The sequence below is a fragment of the Macaca fascicularis genome, chromosome 15 (genome assembly GCF_037993035.2).
Source record: "Macaca fascicularis isolate 582-1 chromosome 15, T2T-MFA8v1.1".
NCBI lineage: Eukaryota > Metazoa > Chordata > Mammalia > Primates > Cercopithecidae > Macaca > Macaca fascicularis.
In genome coordinates, this window is record NC_088389.1 from 126679360 (window position 1) to 126700549 (window position 21190).

The 21190-nt window shown below is 45.3% G+C and overlaps 1 protein-coding gene across 23 annotated transcripts in view; it reads left to right on the forward strand.

Moving 5' to 3' along the window:
* Positions 1 to 2257: 2257 nt before the first annotated feature.
* SLC35D2 (solute carrier family 35 member D2) overlaps positions 2258 to 21190 on the forward strand; it is a 63620-nt gene continuing 44687 nt past the window's right edge. For 11 of the 23 annotated variants that reach the window (XR_012424947.1, XR_012424948.1, XR_012424949.1 and 8 more), the window contains exons 1-4: positions 2258 to 2464; positions 8770 to 8959; positions 16178 to 16211; positions 20021 to 20107. Coding sequence is in view for 18 of the 23 variants with exons in the window: in XM_065530866.2 (XP_065386938.1) it covers positions 8799 to 8959; positions 16178 to 16211; positions 20021 to 20107 (282 nt within the window). In the remaining 5 variants the exon portion in view is untranslated. Of the gene's footprint in view, positions 2465 to 2550; positions 2830 to 3932; positions 4030 to 8769; positions 8960 to 16177; positions 16212 to 18841; positions 18901 to 20020; positions 20108 to 21190 lie in introns of those variants that run through there. The other 12 variants (XR_012424950.1, XM_005582322.5, XM_045372887.3 and 9 more) reach the window with 4 other exon arrangements.

Sequence of the window (21190 nt, forward strand, 5' to 3'; positions counted from 1 at the left end):
TTTAAAGTACGCAGTCATTCTTAAAGCCTTTATAATTTGTTTTCCTATCAAAAATATAATAACCATGATATAAAAAATCTTAAAAGACAGAAACATTACCTACAGCCTTATATTCAGCCATCAGTATTATTTCAGTACATGTTTGCGTAGTTGTAAGTACAGTGTGGATTGCTTTTTCTTACTTAAATTATGGCCTTTAAGGTTATGGATATTTAACTTCCTCATCTGGTTCATTACTACAGTGTTAAAAATATACTGCTGTGGATAGGTATTGAACTCTTGCCACCCCATTCCCAGGCCTTAAATTAGGGTAATAAGGAACTGGGATTTCATTTCACTTACATTTAGGATGGGTTGACTCTGGGCTCACCTCCTCAAGAATCCACTTAAAGCCTGTGTACTTATCTAAGAGTATAGCAAATTGGTTTTCTTTTTTCATCAGTTATTTCTGGTAGATCTTTAGTTGTGTGTTTGCAATGGCAAGGGTCAGCCTGTCCTACCCTTGTGCAGAAGAATATCGCAAGCAACTCCTTAGCGTGAGTTGCTATTTAAACAGGGTAAGGATGGGATTTTGACAGCGAGTTAAGGTCCTGGAAGTATGTATATACAAGCAAACTAAATGCAAGTATGATGAAGGCTGTCATTAAGTGACTTCAAAGTATTCTTTTTGCAGTCAAAATATTTGGAGACTCACAAGAAAACTGAATGTTCTGAGGAAATTAACCAAAATGATTTCCTGTTCAAGTTGAATAAGAATTCATTTTCTCTTTTAAAACGGACTTAACATGTTTTTCTTTCTTGTTTTGGGTAACTTGGGCTCTTCTGGTCTTTTTAATGCTAGCTAATTTTCACGAGTTCTGCTTTAGTTCTTATCAGGGCTGAATATGTTTCCCAGTTTTCATTCTCCTGGTTGTTTAGTGCCTAAGAGTAGAAAAACAATTCTCTGCGCATCTATATAGTTGGGCCCCAACTTTTATTTAACTTGAAATCTTCAGTTTTTCTAAGAAGCTAAAAGTTCATATATATATATATATATATATAGTTGTTGTTGTTTTTAAATTAATTAATTAATTTTTTTTTTTTTTTGAGACGGAGCCTCGCTCTGTCGCCCAGGCTGGAGTGCAGTGGCGCGATCTCAGCTCACTGCAAGCTCCGCCTCCCGGGTTCACGCCATTCTCCTGCCTCAGCCTCCCGAGTAGCTGGGACTACAGGCGCTGCCACCGCGCCCGGCTAATTTTTTGTATTTTTAGTAGAGATGGGGTTTCAGCGGGTTAGCCAGGATGGTCTCGATCTCCTGACCTTGTGATCCGCCCGCCTCGGCCTCCCAAAGTGCTGGGATTACAGGCGTGAGCCACTGCGCCCGGCCAAAAGTTCATATTTTTTTAAAGACTGACAAGACTAGGCGGTTCTGGGAAGCTCTCCTTCAACTGACCTGACCCGAAGGCAAAGGGCCCTCCACGAGGAGTGGACCTGCTACAAAGCACCCAGAGGACACCCAAGTCCCAAGGCTTCACCCACCTTACTCCTAGCCACTCCACTCCTAGATATTTATTTAAGAAAAATGAAAACACAGGTCCCACAAACGCTCACGAATTTTCATGGAAGCATTTTTCCTAAGGGTCCTAAACGAAACAACCAATGGAGACACAATTTGTGATACTACTCAACGATTAAACAAACCACATGGTCGAGTCCACAACATGGAGTGAAAAACCCTGAGACCACACGCTCATTCATAAATTCTAGAAAGCACCCTGTTTATTTGAAATTCCGGAAACGGCAAACCTAACCTGCAGCAATAGTCATCCATGAGATGCGGGCGTTAACTTCAAAGGCGCAGCAAGGGGAACTTTTTGGGGCGATGGAAATGTTCTGTTTTGAGTGGTTACTCAGGTGGATGCCTTTGTCGAAGCTCATCTGAAACTATGGACTGGCAAGATGTGTACACTTCATTGCACGTAAATTACACACTAAACAAAAAAGTTGTAGGAAAAAAAAAAAAGCAGAACAAGTCCTGAGACGTACTGAAGCGTTTCTCTCCAGGAAAGTCTGGAGGAAGCCAGCGCTTTTCAACTCCCCCATGCGCTTCTGGCCCTGGAGACCGGAGGAGGTGCCTGGAGCCCGGGTGAGGCGCACCGCGCAGGGTCCTCCCGCGCCGGCCTCGGGGCGCCGGCAGGGGGCGGGCCGGGACCTGGGGTTGCGCCGGGCTCTTCCTGTTCCTGCCGCGCCCTCTTCCCCGGCCCGGCCGGGCGGGACCAGTGCGCGGCCGGGGCTGGCTGACGGCGGGGTCCGCGCGGCCGCGGGAGATGACGGCCGCCTGCCAGGCCGAGGCCGAGGGCGCTGGCGGGGAGCCCGGCGCGGCGCGGCTGCCCTCGCGGGTGGCCCGGCTGCTGTCGGCGCTCTTCTACGGGACCTGCTCCTTCCTCATCGTGCTGGTCAACAAGGCGCTGCTGACCACCTACGGGTGAGGCGGGGCCCGGGGCCGGGGGTCTGCGGGAGTGCGGGGCTGCCCCTGCCCTCCGTGCGCCTCAGCCGCGCCCGGGACAGGGCGGGTGGGGACAGGGACCCCGGAGTCTCAGCCGGGCACAGTGGCGGAGTTTCCCAGGCGCCCTCTGGAACTCGCGCAGCTTTCCACACTCAGGCCACAACCTGAGAACGTCGTTCTCCTCTTCCTGAGCGCGCCTGCCCTGCTGCGGGGCGCCCCGACCTCGGCGGGCTGGGGGAGCTCGGACAGATGCTTCCAGACACCCAGCGAGCTGAAAACAGGGATTCCAGTGCCTGCTTCGAAGGACGCAGTTCCCTACACAGATCTCCGTGTTCAACGGTCAGGTACTCCTGAGCCCATAAGTCTGTACTGATTGACTCTTCATTCTCAGATGACCAGCGTGTTCAGGGAAAACTCGGGAAAACAATTGGAAGTTCATACGAAGTACTTTTTTGGATTAGTGTGAAGTAAACCAGCAAATCTGTGCTGTCTGGAACCTATTTGTAAGGACTAGAAAATCCTGCTTAATTCTGCTACCATTGTAGCGGCACTGACAAAATTGTGGATTTAGACCCAGCTTCACCAGTTAACAGCTGTCTCTTCGGACCAGTCTCATCGTCAACAATTTTTTTTCAGATGCAAAAAAACTGAATGATTACAATCGGGTTAATTACCTTCCAGGGCTCTGCGAGAGCTGTTATACGTGAAGGCTGTTTGTAAACTCTACTGTGTTACAAGAATGTGCCATCAACATTTCAGAGCCCAAAGAGACCTAGAGAGTGTCTTAGCTAGAGAGTATCTTAGAGTATCAGCTTTCTTATTTTATGTATATATACCGATTGAGCTTATGTGGGTCTCAGTTTTCTCTAATATAAAATAAGAAAGCGGAGGCTGGATGAGGTGGTTTGCACCTGTAATGACAGCATTTGGGAGGCCAAGGCAGGCATATATATATAAAATATATAATAATATATATAATATATATTATAAAATATATAATAATATATATAATATATATTATAAAATATATACATATATACATATAGTGTGGGGGTGTGTGTATATATATAAAATTTTTTTGAGACAGGGTTTCACTCTGTTGCCCAGGCTGAAGTGTAGTGACACAATCATGGCTTGCTGCAGCCTCGACCACCTGGGTTCTAGCAGTCCTTCTGCCGCAGCCTCCAGAGGAGCTGGGACCATCGGTGTGCACCACTACACCGGCAGTTTTTTGGATTTTTTTGTAGAGGTGGGGTCTCAGTGTGTTTCCCAGGCTGGTCTTCAACTCCTGGACTCGAGGGCTGCTGTGGCCTCCCAAAGTGCTGTGATTACAGGTGCAAACGATCATCCAGCCTCACCTTTCTTATTTTATATTCGAGAAAACTGATACCCACATAAGCTCGATTGGTTGTACCTCCAACAGATATTTATTAAGCACCTACTAAATACTGAGCCCACCGCAAGTACCAGGGGAGCCTCTGTGAACAGCACAAAGTCCCTGCTGTGGAGATTCTGCTTCAGTGGTGGAGACAGAAAACAAACAAGTAGATTCATGAATAAACGAGACACTTTCGGATCTGACATGAGAGTGCTGGCCTGGAGTAGCTGTCACAGAGCATTCCAGGTAGAAGTGAGCGGCACGTGTGCAATGTGCTGACGTGGGCACGAGCTTGGCTGCTGGAGGAACAGAGAGAAGGTCACTGTGCCTGGGAGGGGGAGGTAGGCCGGGAAGGCGGGAGTCAGCTCTTTCTCTCATTCGGTGGCTTTCACTAAGCACTTGTGATGTACCAGCACTGTTCGAGGAGAACAGTGTTTTCCCACTGTTCTTGGGAAAGAGAAGTGAAGAGAGCAGATCAGAATCCTTAACTTCATGGAGCTGCATCCTTGTGAACCAATAAATGAGCCAGTAACATTTACATTATGTCAGATGTGACCAAGGTGCTGGAGAAAAAATAAGACAGGAAAGGGAGTGAGGGAGAGAGGGAGGGGAGAATATGCAGTGTGAGCGTGATCAGTGGAGCATCAGGAGGAGTTGGCATTGGAGCCATGACCCGGAGTGAGGTGGGGACGTAAGCCACACTGGGGGACGGGGGGAAGAGCATTCCAGGCCTGGAGGAGGAGTGAAGAGTTTGAATGGGAATGGTACCAGATGGGGTCTGAGAGTAATGGATTGCTGGCCTGTGTGGGGTCTTTGGAGGCCACCGCGAGGGCTCTGGCGTCAGCTCTGAGTGAGATGGGAGCCACGCGAGGTGTTGGGGCAGGGGAATTACATGATCTAAATCACTCTGGCTGCTGTGTTGAGAGCAGATATCTGGGGACCAGGGTGGAAGGATGAGACGGGATCAATAGTTGTAGTTTCATGCTAAATGCAATTGGAAGTCCCTTGGAAGGTTTGGACATGGGAGTGACGTGACACAATGTGTGTGATTAAGAAGGTATCTGTGGCTGGCGGACAGGTGGAGAACCGACAGCACTGGCAGCAGGGACAGGGGTCGGAAGCCACTGCAGGGCTGCAGGTGAAGACGGCATGGACTGGGCAGGGCATAGCAGCAGCGGTCGAAGGAAGGGATGGATTTGGGATTTTTTTTTGGTGATCCTGTGGCCGTCAGTATTCTTGGCAAGGTCTCGCCTGTGCATTACAGCTGCTGCCTGGCGTCCACGGGAAACACAGCCCTGCCTCAAGGAAATGAACGTGGACATACTGTACCTAAACCTGGAGCATTTGACACGGAAGCGAATGAAGGAAAAAGAAAACTTAAACACGATAAAAAAAAGAAAAAGAAAAAAGACCGGGTGCGGTGGTTTATGCCTGTAATCCCAGCACTTTGGGAGCCTGAGGCGGGCAGATCATGAGGTCAGGAGTTTGAGACCAGCCTGGCCAACATGGTGAAACTCTGTCTCTACTAAAAATACAAAAAAAAAAAAAAAATTAGCTGGGCATGGTGGTGCACGCCTATAATCCCAGCTACTTGGGAGGCTGAGTCAGGAGAATCATTTGAACCCAGGAGGTGGCAGTTGCAGTGAGCTGAAATTGTACCACTGCACTCCAGCCTGAGCAATAGAGCAAGACTCAGTCTCAAAAAAAAAAAAAAAAGGAAAAAAATACCAGAAAAAGAGAATGCTATCAATGGGCTTGTTTGGGAGTGGCCAGTCATCATGTTAATGACAGTTGAAGGTAAGTCTTCATTTTGTGCACTTGAGTGAGCAGGGTGCTGACTGGCCATGGCAGTCAACGCCTCCAAAACCCAAGTCCTCTTGTTGGAAGCAGGCGCTGGCAAACCATGGTTAGTGCTTTGAAGATAAAGGGCAGTGTTCAACCAGGAAGAATTACGATATAAGACACCTCCTAAGAAAGGCTCTAAGGGCCGGGCGCAGTGGCGCACGCCTATAATCCCAGCACTTTGGGAAGCCGAGGTGGGTGGATCACCTGAGGTCAGGAGTTTGAGACCAGCCTGGCCAACATGGTGAAACCCCGTCTCTATTAAAAATACAAATATTAGCCGGGTGTGGTGGCAGGTGCCTGCAATCCCAGCTACTTGGGAGGCTGAGGCAGGAGGATCGCTTGAACCTGGGAGGCAGAGGTTGTGGTAAGCTGAGATCATGCCATTGCACTTCAGCCTGGGTAACAGAGTGAGACTCTGTCTCAAAAAAAAAAAAAAAAGGCTCTAGCCTTTCTATCTTTAAATTATTGAGTTTCATGATTGAAGGAGAAAATGGAGTTCTTGCCTTAGAAAGGCCAAAACCCTCATAATCCTTTTAAATAAACATTCCACATTTCTGTAATGTAATATACAGTTGGAGAACCCTGTTCACATAACATTGTTCATTCTTTCCTCTCAAAATGCTTTAAGCACACATTATTGAGGGGAGGAGGACTGGGGTGATGTGGTTACAGCAATAAACTATAGAAATCGGATCCAAGCGTGAGCTGTCTGAGGATAGAGTGTTGTGTTGTAGGATAGAAGAAAGGACCTTTTGGTAGTTACCTAATTCGCAGGGTCATGGGAATGTAACTCAGGGGATAGTTTTTCCTCTTTCATTTTGGGCAGATTGTTTCTGGTCAGGGTACAAAATGAATGGGTGATCTTAGTGATTCGTTAGTTTTATAATTCATTGTAATGCCAGATTTACCTGGTTGGACAGAGAGACCTTTGAAGGCTGTGAGAACCTTTTAAGGTGAGGGGGAAAATAAAGGCATTTAAGAGTTTGTGGCCAGTTAGTTATGCTTTTTTTTTTTTTTTTTTTTTGAGACAGGGTCTCACTCTGTCGCCCAGGCTGGAGTGCAGTGGGCACCATCACAGCTCACTTCAGCCTCTACCTCCTGGGCCCAAGTGATCTTCCCACCTCAGCCTCCTGAGTAGCCAAGACTACAGGAGTGTACCACTACACCCGGCTAATTTTTGCTTTTATTTATTTTTTTCGTAGAGAGGGGTTCTTGCCATGTTGCCCTGGCTGGTCTCGAACTCCTGGGCTCAAGCAATCCGTCCTCCTTGGCCTCTTGAATGGCTGGGATTACAGGCGTGAGCCCCCGCGCTTGGCTTGGTTATACTCTTGGTCCTTTGGATCAGGTTCATGAGGGTTGTACAGTTGTCCTGGAGTTGTGGAGTTTTTTCTCTTCTTTCTTTTGAGACTGGGTCTTGTTCTGTCACCCAGGCTGGAGTGCAGTGGCATGATCAAGGACAGCAGCCTCTACCTCCTGGGCTCAGGTGATCCTGTCACCTCAGCCTCCTGAGAAGCTGAGACTACAGGTGTGCACCACCACTCTGGGATCATTTTTGAATTAAAAAAATTGTTTGAATTTTTAATTTTTGTAGAGATGGGGTTTTGCTCTATTGCCCAGGTTGGTCTCAAATGCCTGGGCTCAAGTGATCTTCCTGCCTTAGCCTCCCAAAGTACTGAGATTACTAGCGTAAGCCACCACACCAAGCTGGTCTTTTCTGTTTTAATATTATGTAATATTGTACTCCTAGTCTATGACATGGAAGAATTTACTAATGATGCTTAATAAAAATATCTAACTTTACTGTATTCATTTTAACAAATATTTGCTCAGCATTTGCTATATATGTTTAGTATGCATCCCAAGGCTTTGAGGTTTTTTCTTTTTTTTTTTTGAGACAGGGTCTTACTCTGTCACCCAGGCTGGAGTGCAGTGGTGCAATCTCAGCTCACTGGAACCTCTGCTGGCTCAGACAATCCTCCGAAGTCAGCCTCCTGAGTTGCACGCCACCATGCCCAGCTAATGTTTTTTTTTTTTTTAGAAATGGAGTCTCAATATGTTGCTCAGGCTGGTCTTGAACTCCTGGGCTCAAGTGATCCACCTGGCTTGGCTTCCTAAAGTGCTGGGATTACAGGCGTGAGCCACTGTGCGAGGTCTAGACACAGTAATTTCCAAACCTGCCCAGTAGTCTCAATCACTTGGAGAGGTTTTTTTCATAGAAAGTACTGAATTGGAATCCTCAGTAGTGGGAAGTGTAATTCTGTATCCCAAACCAAAAGCAACTCCTAATGTGCTCTTACTTTAATGAAAACCTGACTCTGTCCTGAAGATGTTGCTCCCTTCACCCCCCTTGATGGGCTGGATCTTTGCCTTACCCACCAGGCCTGGGCCAGGAGATAGGATTGGGTCCTCCTAGCTCCCAGCTACTCATGCTCTGTTGAGACTCTGGATGTGCCATCCTTTCTGTCCCCTGTGGAACGGTGCCTGAGCTTCTGGTGACTGATTCTGTAAGTCTTAGCCTTCCTCTCCACCTAGCTCAGGTCACCCTTCCTGTGGCTTCAGGGCCCACATGCTGCAGTGTCACAGTCTACTCTGGTCTCCAGCAAACTCTCTTGAACCTTGCTTTCCACGACTGCTGCCAGGACCCTCTCCTTACAAGGGTCAAAGTCAAAATAACAATGTGCAGACAAGGCTCTAAATTTAATGTTTTATTTGGGAAGAAAGAATTGCAGTGTCAGTCATCCATACAAGCTGGGTGGTCTTTGGTATGTCTGAAGAACGAAGAGAAGGTTTGAGGTTTTGCTGAAAAAGAAGAAATGTTACATATTCTGCTGGGAGAAGGTTTCTTGGTACTGTCAGGGCTTGGGGAGCTGGCAAGCAATGACTGGTGAGTGAAGGTGGTGGCAAAATTAGTCTTGGAGTTGCAGCAAGTGGTCTCAGAAGCTGGAGATAAAACTGGTTTCAGGCTACAACAAGCAGTTCCAGCAGTTGGGCTTGCAGACAATTACATTCTTGAGCAACGTTTTATACCCTGAGTGCTTTTCCTACCTGGCTACTGTTTTAGTTTGGTAGGACAACAGTGGCCCATTTCGGATGATCAACGGTAACGCGAGTAACCGCACCTCTCCAAGATCTCCAGGCTGTCCAGCTTGGCCTCCCCAGGCCTCCTCCTCACTCCCTTCTCACTGCTGTGGCTGTGCCTCCTGGCATCGTTTCCCTGCTTGGTCCGCTGCGAGCCACTCTAGGACGGACACGTGAGACTCTTTTCCTCTCACCTCCGCATGCACTTGTCTTCTGCTTGCTGCTTTCAGCACCTGAGCAGCTCTGAGTGTTGTGAGCCAAAAACCACATCCGGCTGGCTGGTTTGCTTTTCAATTGTCGACCCCATGGCCGGGCACAGTGGTTCGCACCTATAATCCCAGCGCTTTGGAAGGCTGAGGTGGGTGGATCACTTGAGGTCAGGAGTTCAAGACCAACCTGGTCAGCCAACATGGTGAAACCCTGTCGCTACTGAAAATACAAAAATTAGCTGTGCCTGGTAATCCCAGCCACTCAGGAGTGCAGTGGTGTGATCTCGGCTCACTGCAACCTCTGCCTCCCAGGTCCAAGCAATTCTCCTGCCCCAGCCTCCCAAGTAGCTGGGATTACGGGCACCTACCACCACTCCTGGCTTATTTATTTATTTATTTATTTATTTATTTATTTATTTTGAGTCAGAGTCTCTCTCTGTTGTTCAGACTGGAGTGCAATGGCGCGATCTTGGCCCACCGCAACCTCCACCTCCCGTGTTCAAGCAATTCTCCTGCCTCAGCCTCCCAAGTAGCTGGGATTACAGGCACCCACCACCGCGCCTGGCTAATTTTTATATTTTTTTTAAGTAGAGATGGGGTTTCACCATATTGGCCAGGCTGGTCTCTTGGCCAGGCAGGTGTTGAACTCCTGACCTCGCGATCCACCTGCCTTGGCCTCCCAAAGTGCTGAGATTACAGGCCACTGCGCCTGGCTAATTTTTTTTTTTTTTTTTAATGACGGAGTCTCACTCTCACCTCGGCTGGAATGCAGTGGCTCGATCTCTGCTCACTGCAACCTCCACCTCCTGGGTTCAAGCAATTCTCCTGCCCAAGCCTCCCAAGTAGCTGGGATTACAGGGCCTGCCACTACGCCAGCTCATTTATTGTATTTTTAGTAGAGACAGGGTTTCACCATGTTGGTCAGGCTGGTCTCAAACTCCTGACCTCGTGATTCGCCTGCCTCAGCCTCCCAAAGTGCTGGGATTACAGGCATGAGCCACTGCGCCTGGCCAATTTTTGTATTTTTAGTAGAGACGGGGTTTCACCATGTTGGCCAGGCTGGTTTTGAACTCCTGACCTCAAGTGATCCACCGGCCTCGGCCTTCCAAAGTGCTGAGATTACAGGAGTGAGCTACCGCGCCTGACTCCCCAGCTAATTTTTGTATTTTTAGTAGAGACGGGGTTTTGCCATATTGGCCAGGCTGGTCTCGAACTCCTGACCTCAAGTGATCCACCTGCCTCGGCCTGTCAGAGTGCTGCGATTACAGGTGTGAACCACCACACCCAGCCAGAATCAGAAGACTCTTGAAGGAGTTCTCTTCTCATGATCTTTACTTCCTCATGTTCACATCTACAAGAACACAGTTAAAACATTGGGGATACAGAAATGAGCAAAGAAGACAATAATAATTCCCACTACCTAGAATCAATACCTTTTTTTTTTTTTGAGATGGAGCTTTGCTTTTGTTTCCCAGGCTGGAGTACAATGGCATGATCTTGGCTCACAGCAACCTCCGCCTTCTGGGTTCAAGCAATTCTCTTGCCTCAGCCTCCTGAGTAGCTGGGATCACAGGCATGCGCCACCACGGCCAGCTAATTTTTGTATTTTTAGTAGAGATGGGGTTTCATCATTTTGGCCAGTCTGGTCTCAAACTCTTGATCTCAGGTGATCCACCTGCCTTGGCCTCCCAAAGTGCTAGGATTATAGGCGTGAGCCACTGTGCCCGGCTGACAGTACCTTTTTTAAGAAAAGTTATTCTGTTGTGATTATTATAAAGAATTCAGGTGGGCAGACTGAGGTCAGGAGTTTGAGACCAGCCTGGCCAACATGGCGAAAACACATTGCTACTAAAAATACAAAAATTAGCCGGGCATGGTGGTGGGCGCCTGTAATCCCAGCTACTTGGGAGGCTGAGGCAGGAGAATTGCTTGAACCTGGCAGGCAGAGGTTGCAGTGAGCTGAGATTGAGCCACTGCGCTCCAGCCTGGGTAACAGAGTGAGATTCCATCTCTAAAAAAAAGAGAATTCAAACAAAATAGAAATATTAGAGTGAAATTTTTAAAAAATTTACTATAATGAACATGAGGCAACAATTTCAGAAATCTTTTTGGATGGATGGATATAGATAAATAGGTGAAGACACAGTAACATAAATGAATCACTTTTTTTTTTTTTTTTTTTTTTGAGACGGAGTCTCACTCTGTCGCCCAGGCTGGAGTGCAGTGGCACGATCTCAGCTCACTGCAAACTCCGTCTCCCAGGTTCCCGCCATTCTTCTGCCTCAGCCTCCCAAGTAGCTGGGACTACAGGTACCCGCCACCACGCCCGGCTAATTTTTGTATTTTTAGTAGAGATGGGGTTTCACCGTGTTGGCGAGATGGTCTTGATCTCTTGACCTCGTGATCCGTCCACCTTGGCCTCCCAAAGTGCTGGGATTACAGGTGTGAGCTGTCGCGCCCAGGCGAGAGGCTCCAGTTTTTAAAGAAAAAAAGGACATATCAAGGGTGGGGTGATTACAAAAGTGATTTGTCAGGAATTCTCATTCGTTCGCAGAAATATCATTGGTTAGTGATTGGTTACACGTTGTTGAACTCTAGGGTGTGTGGCATTTTATGGCTATTTGGTATCGGTCTAGCGCCCACATAGCAAGTGGCTTTAAGAGGTAATTATTGAGCCAGGGGTGGTGGCTCTTGCCTGTAATTTCAGCACTTGGGAGGCCGAGGCGGGTGGATCACCTGAGGTCACAAGTTCAAGACCAGCTTGGTCAACATGGTGAAACCCCATCTCTACTACATATACAAAAATTAGCCGGGCCTGGTTGTGGGTGCCTGTCATCCCAGCTATTCGGAAGGCTGAGGCAGGAGCATCACTTGAACCCAGGAGGCAGAAGTTGCAGTAAACCGAGATCGTGCTATTGCACTCCAGGCTGAGCAAGAGCGAAACTCCGTCTGAAAAAAAAAGAGAAAACAGCTCGGGCGCGGTGGCTCACGCCTGTAATCCCAGCACTTTGGGAGGCCGAGGTGGGCAGATCACGAGGTCAAGAGTTCGAGACCAGCCTGGCTAACATGGTGAAACCCCATTTCTACTAAAAATACAAAAAATTAGCTGGGTGTAGTGGCAGGCGCCTGTAATCCCAGCTACTCAGGAGGCTGAGGCAGGAGAATTGCTTGAACCCGGGAGGTGGAGGTTGCAGTGAGCTGAGATTGCGCCACTGTACTCCAACCTGAGTGACAGAGTGAGACTCCTTCTCAAAAAAAAAAAAAGAGGTAATTATTTAGCTCAAACAGTAGTGACATGGCTGCTGTTACATTCCAGGGCCTCTCTGGGCCTGATAATTCCTTAGATAAAACGTTTCTTCTTTTCCCCCATAATCCCAGTTGTCCCAAAGACGTTTTTTATGGTTTTATGATCCGATCAAGTCTCATGCAATACATACAGGTTTGTTTTTTTAGTTTCTTTTAATGTAGAAAATTTCCCTATCCCACTCCTCGTGATAGTGACTTTTTGAAAATCCTGGACCAGTTGTTTTGTAAAATGTCCCACATTTTGGATTGTCCAGTTTACCTTTGAAGTCTCAATGAACTTATCTTCCTCTATTTTCTAACTGGAAGTCAGATCTAAAGACTTTATTTCATTTGGTTTAAACATTTTTGGCAAGAGTACTTGATATAGCTACCCTGGGAACTTCATCTTGCACCGTTATCAGGAGTGGCCGCAGCATGGGTCATGCTGGCTGCACTTGCACAGTTTTATTTAGATGGGGATTGCCGTAGCATGCGTGTATGAGATTTAGTTTTAACTGAACTGAATGGAGAAAAGAGAAGTAGAAGTTCAACTGAAAGAATTATTGACTTTCAAATATGTTTCTTCACTACAAGGATTAATATGTCTTAAAAGATCCCTCTAAATGTAAGAGGTGTAGGATCAATAAAAAATATTAAAAAGCTAAAGTCATTGAGTTTCTTTTAGATCCAGTGTTTCAAATTTTTTTTTTTTTTTAAGACAGCGTCTTGCTCTGTCACCCAGGCTGGAGTGCCGTGGCATGATCTCAGGTCACTGCAGCCTCTGCCTCCCAGGTTCAAGTGATTCTCCTTCCTCAGTCTCCCGAGTAACTGGGATTACAGGTGTGTGCCACCGCATCTGGCTAATTTTTGTATTTTTTGGTAGAGATGGGGTTTCACCATGTTGTCCAGGCTGGTCTCAAACTCCTGACCTCAGGTGATCCACCCGCCTTGGCCTCCCAAAGTGCTGGGATTACAGGCGTGAGCCACCGCATCTGGCCTATTGAGTAGTTTAATAACTCAGTAAGGTGGTTCAACTTATAGAATAGAATTCAATATAAAGTTATGGAATCTAGTCTTCTAAATTCCAGGCCTAGTAACTAGCCCTGTATGGTGGTGGTTGTCTGTCTCCCAGATTGATTTATCATTTACGGTTGTTTTCGTCTGTGTGCACTACGATCGCCTCAGGTGTCGGTAACTGCAATTGCAGCAGTCGCCTTGTAGCTCCTGGTTGTTTTAAACGTATTTCCTTATGTGGCAGTTAGGTTGTTTGGTCTTAGTTGGTTTCCTTAGGTCTGCAATGCTTTCTTTTAATCTCCTTTGACTGTCATATCAATTCAACGTTGAGCTTTTGTTTTATTGGTTTTATTTTTTCTGAGATGTTCTATGGCCTGAAGCAATTAGCAAGACTTCCTTCTCTTCCATGCCTTAAATGTTCTTCTAGGCTGGGCTCTTTGATTTATCTTCGGTGAGCCTTTTTGTTGTTGTTTTACTGTTTGTTTATTTTTTTCAATTTATTTATTTTTTTGGAGACAGAGCCTTGCTCTGTCGCCCAGGCTGGAGGGCAGTGGCACAATCTCGGCTCACTGCAACCTCTGCCTCCTGGGTTCAAGTGATTCTCATGCCTCAGCCTTCCGAGTAGTTGGGATTACAGGTGCCCGCCACCACGCCCGGCTAATTTTTTGTTTTTTAGTAGAGATAGGGTTTCACCATGTTGACGAGGCTGGTCTCGAACTCCTCACCTCAGGTGATCTTGCCTCGGCCTCCCAAAGTGTTGAGATTATAGGCATGAGCCACCGCTCCCAGCCAGGTGACCCTTTTTGTTGTTGTTTTACTGTTTGTTTATATTGTTGCCTTGTGATTTTGCTTCATGTTACTGGTTGTATTCTCAGAGGCGTAGGAAGTATGTTGGGAAGTGATGCTAGGAGGCAGAATCAGGCAGAGGGAGAAGTCGGGCTTTGAGGCAGTCACAGCAAAGGCCTCATCCCAGGGGCTCTTGAGTGGTACTGGCTCTGTAGAGCTGTCCTGAATTGGGGCAGGGGTGTAGCTGTTATACTCCTGCAGAGACCAACAGTTAAAATGCAGGCCATGCTCAGGGAGTGGACATGCTACTATCAGGCAGCTTTCTGCAGCAGAGGACCCAGCTGTGGAATGGTTGCTTCCGTGTGGAAGGGAGTATATGGGTGGCATGACCCAGCACTGACTAGAATTAATTTTATTTGCATGGTGGTACTGTCCAGCCATTCATTCTGTTTTCTCTGATAAGGTAGGTTTGTTCTTTATTCTCTTCTTAGCCTGTCTGAGATAGGTGAGTTTCCCTTCCGACATACAGATGGAGGGCTGAGTTTTGTGGGGTATTCCAGCTTTGTGAGTAGCCTGAGAAATGACTGGGAGCCAGTGAAGGGTTGAGCCAGTGCAGGTGCGGTCCTGCCTTGTTAAATATGATGTGAGGTAGGGGTCAGGAGTCTGCATGCAAATCACCCAGTGCCGTTTGCTAAAAGATTGTCTTTTCCCCACTGCTCTGCAGCGTCATCTATGTCATAAATTGTCATAAATCAGGTGTCTGTACATGCGTGTCCCTGTCTTGACCTGTGTTCTTTTCCATTGTCCCATTGGTTTATCTTTGTGTAAATACCACACAGTCTCATTTATTGTAATTTGAAAATGAATCCTGACATCCATTAGAGTCATTCCTCTGACTTTGTTTATCTTCAGGATTGTCTTGGGTGATATGTTTGTGATCTTTGCCTTTCTTTTCATTCAGCTTTAGGATCAGATTGTCAGTTTCCACAGAATATCTGCTGATATTTCTGCTGAGATTGCACTGATTCTATAAATAAGTTCGGGGATAATGGACCTCACTACAATATTGAGTTTGCAACCCATGACCTTTATTTAGATCTTTAATTTTGAGAATATTGGTGTATACTTTTTTATACAGATGCCTTTCTTGCAAATCTTTGATTAGATTTGTTCCTGGGCATATTATCCTTTAAAACTAATATAATGAATCACTATGTAGCCCTTACCCAGTGTCCACAACCTTGCTGCATTAGTATCCCTCTCCCAGTCACTCCACCATCGCCCCCCAGAGTATTTTGAAGTAAATTAAAAATATATCATGTTTAGCTGGGCACAGTGGCTCCTGCCTACAATCCCAGCCTGTTGGGAGGCCGAGGCGGGCAGATCATTTGAGGTCAAGAGTTTGAGACCAGCCTGGCCAACATGGTGAAACTCTGTTTCTACTAAAAATTACAAAAATTAACCAGGCGTGGTGGTGCACGCCTATAGTCCCAGCTACTCGGGAGGCTGAGGCAGGAGAATCGCTTGAACCCGGGAGGCGGAGGTTGCAGTGAGCTGAGACCGTGCCACTGCACTCCGGCCTGGGTGACAGAGTGAGACTCCATCTCTCTCTCTCTCTCTCTCTCTATATATATATATATGTATATACACACACACTGATATACATATATATATAGAGAGACAGAGAGATGGAGCATAATATATATATATATTATATATATGCGTATGTATGTAATGTTTAGCTGGGTGTGGTGGCATGCCTCTGTGGTCCCAGCTACTAGGGAGGCGGAGGTGGAAGGATGGCTTGAGCCACCACACCACTGCACTCCAGCCTGGGTGGCAGGAAGCTGAGGTGGGAGCATCTTCTGAGCCCAGAAGGTTGAGACTCCAATGAGTCATGTTTACACCACTGCATTCCAGCCTGGGCAACAGAGCAAGACACTGTCTTAAAAAGAAAAAAAAAAAAGAATTAAATGAAAAGTGAACCATTTGATACATTTTCATTTTCTCAGAGTTTTTAATAACTTGTCGTTATTTATTATGTACTATCTTCAGATTTTTATATTTGCTCAACTGATTCATTGTTCTTCTTTGTAGTTTCCCATCACCAATTTTCCTTGGAATTGGACAGGTGAGTGAAAAAAAATAGAATTAACCTCTTATTTTGTCATCAGTGTTCATAATGACATTTTAAGTCCTTTTGTTTAAAGCTGTGGTTGCAAATTTATTCAGCTGGCAGAGGACCAGAGGGTCATGGTACTCCTGGTGAGACAACAGGACATATTGACACTTTATTTCAGTCTACAATTTAAGAACAATTGTATTTATGGGAAAAACAGCTTCTTATTTTAAGTTCCTTAACTGAATTTAATTACTGTAAAGCAGGGGGCTACGAGGCTCAGAGCCTCCAAGGCCTGGCGGGTAACACATGAGTTGATGAGGACTGGGTGGGAGAGAATGCTTGTCCCACTTAAAGTGTCAGCTTGATACTCAGTTTAAGCCATTGTGCCTGATAGGAAAAGGGTTGGGAGGTGGGACCCACCATGCTGCCCTTATTATTAGCATCAGAAGGTTTTCAAGAGAAAGAGAGTTTGAATTTTTTTTTTTTTTTTGAGACGGAGTTTTGCTCTTGTCGCCCAGGTTGGAGTGCAATGGCACTATGTCGACTCACCGTGACCTCTGCCTCCCAGGTTCAAGAAATTCTTCCAGCTCAGCCTCCCAAGTAGCTGGGATTACAGGCAGCTGCCACCACGGCCAGCTATTTTTGTATTTTCAGTAGAGATGGGTTTTTGCCATGTTGGTCAGGCTGGTCTCGAACTCTTGACTCTAGCGATCCGCCCGCCTTGGCCTCCCAAAATGCTGGGATTACAGGTGTGAGCCGCCGCGCTCGGCTGAGAGTTTGAGTTTTTACATAAAGTCTTCAAACTTGTACATGCTGGCAACAGATTCAAATTTTTACAAAACTCCCTATGTGCTAAACAAAACATGTTTGCAGTTTGCTTCCTGGAGTTTGTGATTTTTGCTCTGAAGTACATGGATGAGCTTGGGTAAACCTGTTCAAACTATGCCCATTTGGCAGTTTCTGAAATTTCCCATTTATGTTAATTTGTGACTGTTTATTCTTGTGGTTATATACTGGTGATTTCCAGATAAATAGTAACAGACCACAATGTTTTTTGTTTGTTTTGATTTTGATTTAATTCATAGAGGGAAAAGCTTAACATTATGAAAATAGTATCTGTTAACTAAATTTTTAATTGTGAATCTGGGTAAACATTCTTCTTTTTTTTTTTTTTTGAGACTGAGTCTCACCCTGTCACCCAAGCTGGAGTGCAATGGCGCGATCTCGACTCACTGTAACCTCTGCCTCCCGGGTTCAAGTGATTCTCCTGCCCCAGCCTCCCAAGTAGCTGGGATTACAGGTGCACACCACCATGCCCAGCTAATTTTTTGTATCTTTAATAGAGACGGGGTTTTACTATGTTGTCCATGTTGATCTCGAACTCCTGACCTCGTGATCCACACACCTTGGCCTCCCAAGGTGCTAGGATTACAGGCATGAGCCACTGCGCCTGGCCAAATAAACATTATTCTGATTAAATGTCTTGCTAATAAATACCTCTTTGCAACATCATTTTAGGGAGAAGCAATTATAACAAGAATTTTCTTAGAGTAAAAAAATTATCTTTATATTTCAGTGTAAAAATATTAGAAAAAAGCATGTTAAAAAAAAAAAAAAAAAGATCAGGCCAGGCACGGTAGCTCATGCCTATAATCCTAGCACCTTGGGAGGCCGAGGTGGGTGGATCACTTGAAGTCAATAGTTTGAGACCAGCCTGGACAACATGGTGAAACTCAGTCTCTACTAAAAATAAAAAAAATAGCCGGAAATTGCTTGAACATTCACCGGGAGGCAGAGGTTGCAGTGAGCCAAGATTGCACCACTTCACTCCAGCCTGGGTGACAAGCAAGACTCTGTCTCAAAAAAAAAAAAATTCAGTGATAAGGTGCCCTTTGTAGTCTCTAAGTGAAATAAATTACTCTTTAACCCAGTGGCTTATACCCAAAGGTAAAGCCTTTCTGATTTGCAATTTGTTGAGGTAAGAGGCCAGTTAGATCTAATTTTAAAAGTCCGAATTACATTTATTTTAAGTAAGTGTTGGTATATTTATTTTATTTTATTTTTTTTTTCCTTCTTTCTTTTTTTTTTTTTTTTGACAGTGTCTGGCTATGTTGCCCAGGCTGGAGTGCAGTGGTGTGATCTTGGTTCACTGTACCCTTCACTTCCTGGGCTCAAGTGATCCTCCTGCCTCAGCCTTTCAAGTAGCTGGGCTACAGGCATGCCCCACCACACTGACTAATTTGTGTATTTTTTGTAGTGATAGGGTTTCACCATGATGCCCAGGCTGGTCTTGAACTTCTGGGCTCAAGCGGTCTGCCCACCTTGGCCTCCAAAGTGTTGGGATTATGGGCGTGAGCCACTGCGCCTGGCCAATGTTATTGTATTTCTTTAAAAATTATAAAGCGAGGCATAAGTACAAAGTACATTATAATTCAGGGTGGGCTTAATTACATAAATATATGATAAGTATAAAGTTTGTAAACTCAGGAGCAAGGTATAGGATTATAATCATGTTGAAGGAGTCTTAAATTTTTACATCCTAATATGGAGAGAATTGAGTAAGTTCTACAACTTGCATGAAAGATGATGTTAAACTTTTATTTCATAATAATGATATGGAGTATTTCCAATATACCTAGGGCACTCCAGATTAAGAGGGTTTGATGAGACATTTTTGCTATGCCAGCTGGATTGAAAAGTAAATCTGTCTTTAAACTTTTTTCCCTCTTTGTTGGTCTTCTGTCTTATGGAAATAATGGACTTGTTAAAAAATATGCCTAGGAGTAGAGTTTCTTTTAAAAGGATGTTCTCGTGCCTTTATGGGGGAAGGTGACCGTATGTTTAGTATGTGGGAAATATGGTCCAGGATCAATGTGTCACCTCACTGACTGTGATCGCTTTTGCACATTTGTCACTGTCAGGGAGACCATTCCCTTTCTCGCTCTCCCACAGTTCCATTCCTAGAGCCCTTTGAGATAATGTGTGTGTGTATGTGTAAGTGTATTGGAGATTATACTTTTTTTTTTTGAGAGAGAGTCTTGCTCTGTCTCCCAGGCTGGAGTGCAGTGGCATGATCATGGCTCACTGCAGCCTTGACTTTCCAGGCTCAGGTGATCCTCCCACCTCAGTATCCTGAATAGCTGGGACCACAGATCACCAAGACTGGCTAATTTTTTGTATTTTTTTGTAGAGATGGGTTTTCACCATGTTGCTTAGGCTGGCCTTGAACTCCTAGGCTCAAGTGATCTTCCTGTCTCGGCTTCCCAAAGTGCTGGGATTACAGGCATGAGCCATGGCACCCAACCGATATTACCTTTTTTTTTTTTTTTTTTTTTTTTTTTTTTGAGACAGTGGTGTGATCTTGGCTCACTGCAACCTCGGCCTCTCAGGTTCAAGCGATTCTCCTGCTTCAGCCTCCTGAGTAGCTGAGTAACCATTCTGCGTCTGCCAGCATGCCCAGCTAATTTTTGTTTTTTAGTAAAGACAGGGTTTCATCATGTTGGCCAGGCTGGTCTTGAACTCCTGACCTCAAGTAATCCACCCATCTTGGCCTCCCAAAGTGCTGGGATTATAGCTGTGAGCCACCGTGCCCTGCCCAACATTACGTTTTTTGCCTAGAGTTCTGATGGAATCTGTACTGTGGCAAGAAAAACAATTTTAATATTCTAAGAAATAGTTATTTTTTTCTGGAACTTAGAAAATGAATTTTTTGCTGTATTTCTTTTTGATGAATGTGTTTTCTTCTGATGAGGTCACTGCACCTCAATCAATCTTTGCAGATATTTTGCTGAAGTTTCTCTCTCCCCTTTTTTCTTCAGATGGCAGCCACCATAATGATACTATATGTGTCCAAGCTAAACAAAATAATTCACTTCCCTGATTTTGATAAGAAAATTCCTGTAAAGGTATGTAATGAAAAGTATATGTGACTGTGATAGAAGATGTGAAAATACACATTGATTTTAGAGTACAGGTCCATTTCTATACACACTGTACTTCCTGCCTGCACTGGATATAAACTTCTTTTTTTGTTTGAGATGGACTCTCGCTCTGTCGCCCAGGCTGGAGTGCAATGGTGCGATCTTGGCTCACTGGAATCTCCGCCTCCTGGGTTCAAGTGATTCTTGTGCCTCAGCCTCCTGAGTACGTGGGATTACAGGTGCCTGCCACCATGCCCAGCTAATTTTTGTGTGTGTGTGTATTTTTAGTAGAGATGGGGTTTCACCATGTTGGTCAGGCTGGTCTCAAACTCCTGACCTCAAGTGATCCACCCACCTTGGCCTCCCAAAGTGCTCGGATTACAGGTGTGAGCCACTGTGCCTGGTCAAGAAACTTTTTAGTGAAGATTGTATATCGCTTAGTTGTCCATTTATGTAATGCATATAGTAGTAAAAGTATGTGCTTAACAACTGACATCAAATCAATGAATATTGTATGTCTTCTGAAGTGAGAGAACTCTAAATTAGGGATTGGCAAACTTTTTGGTAAAGGGTCAGACCATCTCTTGTAATTATTCACCTCTGCCACTGTACCATGAAAGTAGCCCTTGATGACATTGAAATGGGTTGATGTTCATGTGTTCCAATAAAACTTTATTTACATAAATAAGAGCTGGGCTGGATTTGGGCCCTCGTTTACTGATTTCTGTTTTCGTTTTATCCTGGCCTGACAAAAGCTGTGAGTGGAATTAAGAATGCAATTTGATATACATAGAAATATGCAGTTTTTTCCATCCTGGAACTAGAAACAGAAAATCTGCCATTCCTTCCTGGACTATGGAATGGAACTAACATTTGTTGAACAGTTGCTGGGTTCCAGACATTAGGTCAGGCATTTTAATTCTTAGACCAGTCCCATACAACAGGTGGTATTAAATGGATTATGACAGCATTTAGGTTTAAATCAGACTGTCAGTTCCCTGAGGGTGAGGACCTCATGTGGCTGGTTTGCTGCCTTTCTCTAATGCTTGGAAAAATGCCAGCATCTAG